The 9,204-nt window shown below is 44.2% G+C and overlaps 1 protein-coding gene and 1 pseudogene across 1 annotated transcript in view; one reads left to right on the plus strand and one right to left on the minus strand.

The window, feature by feature from the left end:
• NXNL1 (nucleoredoxin-like 1) overlaps positions 1-7,843 on the minus strand; it is a 15,437-nt gene extending 7,594 nt beyond the window's left edge. The window contains 1 exon segment of the mRNA XM_006876322.1: positions 7,520-7,843. Coding sequence (XP_006876384.1) covers positions 7,520-7,843 — 324 coding nt within the window.
• Positions 7,842-8,313, plus strand: LOC102818487 (annotated as a pseudogene).
• The last annotated feature ends 891 nt before the right edge of the window (positions 8,314-9,204 follow it).

The following is a 9,204-nucleotide window of genomic DNA, read 5'->3' on the forward strand; positions in this document are numbered from 1 at the left end:
TGTTCATAGCAGCACTATTTACAATAGCAAAAAGATGGAGACAGCCTAAATGCCCACCAATTGAAGAATGGATAAGCAAACTGTGGTACATACACCCAATGGAATATTATGCTACCTTGAAGAACAACAAGGAAGCTGTAAGCTACCACATAACATGGATGAACCTTGAAGACATTATGTTGCATGAAAGCAGTCGGTCACAAAAGGAGAAATACTGCATAGGACCATTATTGTAAAAGACTAAGAAAAAGAACCCATACTAAAGAGTGGGTGGGTGGGAGGGGATTCTTTGCTTATTACCAGGATGCAGGAGGTGGGATGAGGGGAGGGAGGGGAAGGTGGAACACAGGGTAGGGAATAGACACAGGATAGTTGGGGTGCTGGGGAGGGAGGCAATACACAGCAAAGGGGAGGGGAATGGAAGAACAAGGCTGATGGCAAAATAATTAGATAGGCTTGCATGGGCTTACTGGGACAGATAAATAATGACGTATGCACAACCTTAAGGAGCTCTGGTAGCGTAGTGGTTATGAATTGGGCTGCGAACCTTAAGGTCAGCAGTTCAAAACTACCAGCCGCTCCATGGGAGAAAGATAAGTCTTTCTGCTCCCGTAAAGATTTACAGCCTCAGAAACCCTGTACAGGGTCGCTATGGGTCAGAAACCGATTTGATGGCACTTAACAACAACAACAACATGCATGACCTTGGAACAACAGGGCTCTGGGATACAGGGATTGAGACATGGCTGGAATGGGCAAAAGGGGGAAAATAATGTGAAGACTCTTGGCTGTCTTTTGAATCTTGGTTTCCCTGGCATACCGTTATAAAATAGACACTAGAGGGGGGAGAGAAAGGAATAGCCAGAAATATCACCATAGAAAGCTTATAAATCTGTATTCTGCCTATAACTGATTGGAATATCTAAAATAGATATTCCTCTGCATTGCATAAGACCATAGGTGAAAGCCTGAACCCCATCCAGAATCTTCTGAGGTGGGAAATTCCTACTTGAAAGGACAAGCAGACCACCCTGGAGTAGCTAGATCAGAAGATACTTCTTGAAAGAAAGACCAACAGGAAAAATACAAAACAATAACAGTAATCCCACAGATTACTACAAGAACAAGCAAGTTGCTCACCCAGGAAACATCAAGGCAAGTGGTCGGGTACCCTCAGGGCAAACCCCCTTCCAAGGCTAAGACTCAATGGGAATACACAAGCAGACATGCACTCTGACTGGTGACTATGTTTGTCACTGATAAGGGGAAGTGAGGGAAAAACAGCAATGAAGCTGCGAGCTAAGCCCTACAACATTCAATAGATTCCTGTGAACCCGGGTGGAGACCTGGTTGGCCAGCAGTGTGGCAAGACCTGGGGACTCTTGGGCCCAGAGTCAGTGACATAGCCACAGAGGACTAGAGTGGAGAGTGAAGCGTCCAGCTGATAAGAAGAGAGGGCATATGCACAAGAACACCCACACTTGCAGATAATACCCACTTGACCTGGCTTCAATGACTGGATGATCAGAGCTCAACTAGAAGAAGAAAGAAGAAGAAGAAAAGAGTAATCTGATACAATTTGATGAACTTGACCTACACCTATGGATGCAAACCTATGGAACAAATCTTAACAGCAAGGATCATTCCTACCCTCTCGCTACACAGGGTAGACAGGGATGGGCAACTTGGACATTGGCTACCCAAAATCGGGGGCTACAAATGCACGAAGTAACTGGCTTCCAAGCTTTCAAGAGGTAGACTAGATCCAGAGGGCATGGAGGAAGGTAGAATCTCCACCGAGTAGTATCCAATCTGTCTGGGTGGGGCTGATGAAAGGAGATGGGGATAAGTCTCTTGTGGTACAATAGTGAATAATTGCTATCAGGACTGACTGTGAGGGTTTGAAATGTAAAGGTAGATGTTTTGTAGCAAAAGGCGGGGAGTGGTTGACTTTGCAGTCCAGGAGAAGAGGTCCCTGGGACCATCAAGGGAGAAGAGCAGAGTGCAGGACTCTACCCAGAGAATCAGTGATGCTGGTGATGGAGGCAGAGACTATGATGATGACGTGGAGAGATGGAGCGGCTGGGGATTCTAGACCCAGAGAGGGAGAGGGAATGTGTGCTGAGGACCGGGGGTTGGGGGCGGCAGGCTTGCCGGGTATACCCTTTGGTTGGTTGATGAGGCATGGAGGGTATTGTATCCATGGCAATGAAACAATATACGATAGGATGAATGTAAAGCTAATGTTCTCTCATGTAAACTATCATATAATTCATAATAAAACATTTAAAAAACAAACAAACAAACAAAAACCCAGCCACTGAAAAGCCTATGGAGCAGGGGGCATAGTCAGGATCCCTCCCAGACATAAGCAAACACCTTGAAGGATTGGCTTACTGGATTTGAAGACTTTGGGCCATACTTTCATGGGACATCTCAATCGACTGGCATAACATAGTCTATACAATTTATATTCTACGTTCTAGTTTGATAAATAGCATCTGGAATCTTAAAAACTTTTGAGTGGCTATCTAACATACAACAATTGACGTCTATTTGTCTGAAGCAAAAGGGAAAGAATGAAACCAGTTGCTTTCACGAACCACAAGCCATGGCCACACTTATCAGGTGACCAGAAGAACTAAGAACTAAATGATGCTCAGCTATCACTACCAACATTTCTGACCAGGAATACAACAGATAGTCCCAGATAGAATGGGAGAAAAGCATAGGACTAAACTAAAAGTATTTTGGGGAAAAAGACCACTTAGAGAACCAGCAGAGATCTGGGAAGCCTCTGAAACTATTACTCTGATACATCCATTCAACTTTGAACTGAAACTACCCCCAGAAGTTACCTTTCAACTAAATAACAGACTGAATCATAAAATACACGGTGCTCCTTTTATATCAAACAATCATCTATTTGATACTACATGGTCAACATATCTCCTAAAGCAAAGATGAGAAGGCCAGGGGAACAGAGAAGCAAGAATAAAGGAAACTCACGGAAGGAGGGAGGCTGTGTGCTGGCTGTCAGAAGGCTGGCTTCTGGAATGTGCCCCTTGGTTGCTTGAATGATGATATATCTCTGCAAGTTGTCTTTCTTTTTATTTCTTGATTATAAAAACACTCTAGGATGGTTTTGGGGGGAGGAGGAAATGATACATGCACTAGAGGATAGACACGCATTGACATGGGTGATGGAGGCAGGCAGGATACAACCTGAGGGAGGTTGGTACAGGAAAGATGGGGGTGGCGGAGACACAGGGAGGAACACACTGGTTAAAGTGACTAGAGGTAAACGCTGTTAACTGTAGGTGCATGGAGGGGATTGCAACCATAAAATGAAGCAAAGTATATGATTTGTTGAATGTAAAACTGATGATTTGCTCTGTAAACCTTCACTCAATTCACAATAAAAGGTTAAAAAAATGAATAAATAAAGGAAACAGAGCAGCCAGAAAGAAAATCATGGGACTGTTGGAGGCAATATGGAAAATGTAACTCAGGTCACTGAACAACTGTGTAGAAATTGTTCATTCAGAATCTAATATGCTGTGTAAACTTTCACCAAAAACTCAATAAATATTAAAAGAAAAAAACAAAAAGCCCTATGGACCACAGTTGTGCTCTGACACACACATGGAGTTGTCATGATGCAGGATCCTCTCAGCTAGTAATGCTTCAAGTTTCATTTATATTTTCTGCTCCTAATTCCTATTGAGTGAGTTAGCTCGCACTCATGGTGGTCCCTACATACAACAGAACAAAACACTGCCTGAGCAGTGCCATCTTCATGAATGTCGTCGGCACACTTAAATCCTATTGTTGTTAAGTGCCGTCGAGTTGGCTCTGACCCATAGCGACCCTGTATAGGTTTTCTGAGGAGCAGCTGGTGAGCTTGAACCACCGACCTTGTGGTTCAAACCAACTTTGCAATCCAGTACATTAACCCACAGCACCATGTTTTGAGTATCTTCCAATCTAGCAGTATATCTTCCAGCCTTATACCAGGTAATATTCTGTTGTGAAAACCACAGGGCTTTCACTGGCTGCTTTTCAGAAGTGGATTGCCAGATCTTTCTAGCCTGTCTTAGTCTGTAAGCTCCACTGAAAGCCGTCCACCTTGGTATTTGAAATGCTGGTGGCATAGTTTCTAGCCTTGCCGCTACAGGAAAACCATTGCAGTATGACAAACTGACGGATGGTAGAATGTGTTTCCCAGGCAATATTTGCGGTATATACTTAAAATATATTCAGTGTTTATCTGACATTCAAATTAATCTAGCAACACTACACAGGACTGTGTGTGTGTGGAGAGGATTCACTTGCTCACTCTGTCCAATAGTGATCTGAGTAAATGTTTTGTTGAGAGGACCTTTCTTCAAATGAAGTCAGTGTTAGATTCTGATACTCACATAGCTAGTATTTCTGCCTCAGGGAAGGAATTGTGCCTGTTTGGGGAAAAAGAACCTCCCTCAGCTATAGTGGGCCACAGGAGGGAGGGAGGGAGCACATGTTGAAACTTGTGGCCCCAAATGTCCACTTTGTTGTGTAACAAAAACAAAAACAGGCAGTAAAATGTCACCTTAAGAACTTCATATGTAGATCAAGCAAATAGGGTAAAATGTTAACCATCCCCTTGAATGTCAACTTTTCTCTTTGAAGCTTTTCATAATAAAATGTTGAAAGAAAAGAATGGAAGTAGGTCTGTGAAGGTCACAAAAGCTCCCTCTTGACGATATTAAGAGACAAGAAGTACTAGTGAATTTATGCAAACCAGGCCAGCTCCAAATATGAGGGGACTTCAGAAAGTTGTGTGGAAAATAGAATGAAAAGATATGGAATTTTCCCACAAAGTTTCTGAAGCCTCCTGTTGTTGCTAGGTGTCATGGAGTCGGTGCCAACTCAGTGACCCTATGTACAGAATGAAACACGGCCGAGGCCCTGCTCCATCCTCAAAGTTGTTATATTTGAGCCCCTTGTTACTGCAACTATGTTTAACCCTTTATTATTGTCAAAGAGTGTGTTAGTAGAAGAAATCAACCAGATCATTGAAAAGCTCTAGAGGACATTGACCAGAGAAAATGTTTATCTGATGAAAAAGGTAGCCATTCTTACTGTTTCTGTTTCCTCTTGTAAAAATAGTTTGCAGGTTACCTAAAGACTAGGCATGATCACATGGCCATTTCTGAGGAATGAAGGACTAAAACCCTCACCTCCTTTTTGACCAATGACCAGCCAACAGCCATTGCCCACAAACCACAAATGAAGACCACAACTTCTAATTTTTGAAGCTGAAAGTTTCTTCCTGTGGACACTTGGTCTTCCTGATTGGAAGGATCCAGGTTTGCTTTCTCTCTTTCAAAATTGCTCCACTGGATTATTCATCTAGTAAATGTTTGTTGTAATTTTAAAGCAGTTTGTGTACCAGAACAGGGCCTATGGCAGAAAGGGGGAAAATTCTAAAACAGCCACAAACTGTCATAAGCATTGAATTGTGTCCCTGCCCTGCCCTAGCCTAAATATGTGTTGAGACCCTGACCCCTGTGTTCATAAATATGATTCTATTTGGAAGTGGGGTTTGTCTATGTGGTCATACAGTGTAGACTGAACCCAAACCTGTTGCTGTTGAGTTGATTCTGACTCATGATGAATCCAGGTGCTATGAGTACAGCTGCTCCTTAGGGTTTTATTGGCTGTAATCTTTACAGAAACAGATCACTAGGCCTTTGTCTGTGGTGCCAATGGGTGGATTCTAACCCAGTTGTAGAGTATAAACTGTACCACCTGGGACCTTACAGCGTAGGGTGGGTCCTAAATTGAATCTCTTCTGAGTTCTAAAAACAGGCAGAATAGACACAACCACACACACATAGGGGAATTGGAAGGCAGCTGCATCTACAAGCCCAGGAATAGTGACAGCTACTAGAAGCTAAAATAGACAAGAAGGAGCCCCCTAGAACCAAGCTCTGAATTTGAACCTCTAGCCTCCAGAACTATAAGAAAAATAAATTTCTGTTCTTTAAAGCTACTCATGTGGTGTTTTGGTAGGACAGTTCTGGAGATAAAGACAAATACCAGATATTGGGCATCTCCATGTAAAGTTTCAGTCCCAGCACCTCACTGTCCACTCTCCTACCCTCTATGGCTCCCCATTTCTTTGGGGCTTAAGTCTAAACTGGCTGAGGCATCCACACGATCACACCAGGAATTACAGTTCCCTGAACTAGCTGTTTTTTCTTTGGACTCAGGGCCTTTGCCTGGAATTTCTTCCCTTTCATCACTGTCTACTCTCCTATCTTCTCCTTGGGATCTCTACTTAAAGCCATACCCTCAGGGAAGCGTGCCTGACCCCCCAATCCCAGCCAGGTCTCCCTGTTATAGTCCCATGTGGCATCCTATCTTTGTCCTCCAGAGCAACTTCCTTATATATTTAAGTCTTCCTTCTGTGTCTGCCACCACCCTTTGTAAATTCCCCAGAGGGTGAAGATGGAACATTCCCTACTATACCCCCAGATCCAAGCACACAGGCTGGCACACAGGGCACTCATTAACTCGTAGTGAAAAAGATTAATTGATAAACAAAAATAAACATCTCACAGAGATGATTCCTCCTCCAGGGAGCCCTCCCAGATCTCCCTGCCCACCTCACCTATCCAGGTGTTAGGGATTGAATTGTGCCACCCCCTCCCCCCAAAAAGCCTATATATATATATGTTGTTGTTAAGTGCCGTCAAGTCGGTTCCAACCCATAGCGACCCTCTAGAGGGTTTTCAAGGAGCAACTGGTGAGCTTGAAGTACCAACCTTGCAGTTCAAACTGACTTTGCAGTCTAGTGTATTAACCAACAGCACTATATATATGTATGTATTTAAGTTGGACTCCTAACCTTTATATCTATGGATGTGATCTCATTTGGAAGTAGGTTTTCTTTGTCATATAATTGAGGTCACACCAGTGTGTCTTAACCCAGTCAATCTCTTTTGAGATACAAGAAGAGTAGAGTAAGCATGCAGGAATGGGGAAAAGTGATTGCCCGTGGGGCTCTCCAGGAAACAGGAAGAAGGATGCCTGAGAAGCTAAGGCAGTGACAGAGAGCCTTTTCCTGCAGGTGCTGTTGTCATGAGTCACTTCCAACTAGTGACCCTGTACAGGTTTTCCCAGGAGCAGCTAATGGGTTTGAACCACAGATCTTGTGGTTAGCACTCCCTTGCTCATCCTACAGTGCCACACCAAGACTCCTCCCCTACAGCGGTGGTGGTGGTGGTTATGTGCTGTGGAGTCAATTCCCACTCATAGCGACCAGGTCAGACACCCTGAATGTGAACTCTTAGCCTCCTGAGCTATGAGAAAATACATTTCTAGTCTCTTAAATCGCTCACTTGTAGTATTTCTTTGAAAGCACCACCGACAAACTAAGATACCAGGTAATCCTACAAGGACAGGAAGAGCTACTTCCTGGGTATGCCCCCACTTCCAGGAAGTCCTCCCAGATTTCCCCACAGCCTCACAGCCTCAGGTCATCCTGGAAAGGCAGAAAGAGCCACTTCTTGGGCATATCTCTGAGGAACTGGTGCTGCTGTTCCTCCATGGGGTCCTGAGATACTTATACCAGGGCCAGTTGGGCCGCCCGCAGAACGTAGAACTCGTCCGTGAGGCGCACGAAGAAGTCCCTGAGAACCGGCGCGAAGGCCTGGCACCAGGGGCAGCATCCGGCGCTGAAGAACAACAGCACCAGCCGGTTCTCCAACTGGAGGCTGAGCTCCTCCTCCGTGTCCAGCTCATTCTGGTCGTTGTTGTTGCGGATCAGGACATGACCTGAGAAGAGGGTGGCCATGGCTGGGCGCAGGGGAGGACTCGGTGGAGGGACCCCACCTGGCCAGCACCAGCTAGCTTGTCTCCTGCGAAGGCCTGCTTCAGGGGACCGCACTAATCTGCTTAAATTCTGACCTGGTGTTGGAGCCTCCAAGCACGAGCGCAGCTCCTACCTCAGGCTGTGGAAGTGCTGTCAGCACATCCAAAATCAGATCACAGGACCTCTTCTTGCTGCTTGCGGTACCAGTTAGTGCCCGCCTGACTGCGCGCCTCACCGCCCTACCACGCAAAATTGAGGAAATCAAGAATCTCCTGCTCACAGTCAGGCGAAAGGATGCCAAATCTGTCAAGAGCAAGAAAAATATGGACAATGTGAAGTTTAAAGTTCGATGCACCAGATACCTCTACATCTTTGTCATCACCCACAAATAGAAGGCAGAAAAGCTGAAGCAGTCCGTGCCCCCAAGTTTGGCCGTGAAGGAGCTGATTTGAACTGCAATAAAAAAAAAAGTAAAAATTCAAACAAAAAAATCAAATCACAGGATTGCAATGAATCTAATTCTACCTGCTTTTTAGTGCTGTCCAGAAGGTCCTGTTTCATACTCATGCCGACCACATATATGCAGAATAGAACTGTACTCCATAGGATTTTTGTTTTTTAAATAATATTTTATTGTGTTCTTGGTGAAGGTCTTTTTTTGGGAGGGGATGTTAGAGGTTGGAATAAGGAGTTAATGTTAGGATTAGGATTATGGCTATATTTAAACGAGGTTTAGGGAGTCCTGGTGTGGCACAGTAGGATAATGTGCTGGACCAAAAGGTCGGTTTGAACCCAAGGTCAGTGGTTCAAACCCACAAGTCGCTCCTCAGAAACACTATACAGGGTCGCCATGGGTCAGAACCGACTTGAGAGGTCACTTAACATTAATAAGGCTAGGCATAGGACTTTGTTGAGTTTTACTTTTATGGTGAGGACTAGGTTAAATTTTCAGGGTAAAGGTTGGGCTAGGGCTAGAACTAAGAGTAAGGCGTGGTCAAGTTTTAAGATTACAGTTAGGTTTATTTGTATGTATTTCTTTCTTGAAATCTTCTTGACTTCCTCTTCTTTAGGAAGTTCTATAACTACTTATTTGTGTTCTTACTGGTTTTTGTGGCAAACAGATTCCCAATTTTCAGTTTTTTTTCTACTTTGGATACTTCTGTATGTGGGTTCCACCACTCATCTGTCAGTTTGTCATATTGTGGTGATTTGTGTGGTGCTATGATGCTGAATATATGAAGAAAGCAAAAAGTCATTGAGAACCCTGTGGGCCAAAGTGTTGCTGACCGTCCAAACCATAGGCTCTGAGGATCAGACTTTAGCCACCTAGCAGACATAGCAAA

The sequence above is a fragment of the Chrysochloris asiatica genome, unplaced genomic scaffold, assembly GCF_000296735.1.
Source record: "Chrysochloris asiatica unplaced genomic scaffold, ChrAsi1.0 scaffold00374, whole genome shotgun sequence".
Classification (NCBI taxonomy): domain Eukaryota; kingdom Metazoa; phylum Chordata; class Mammalia; order Afrosoricida; family Chrysochloridae; genus Chrysochloris; species Chrysochloris asiatica.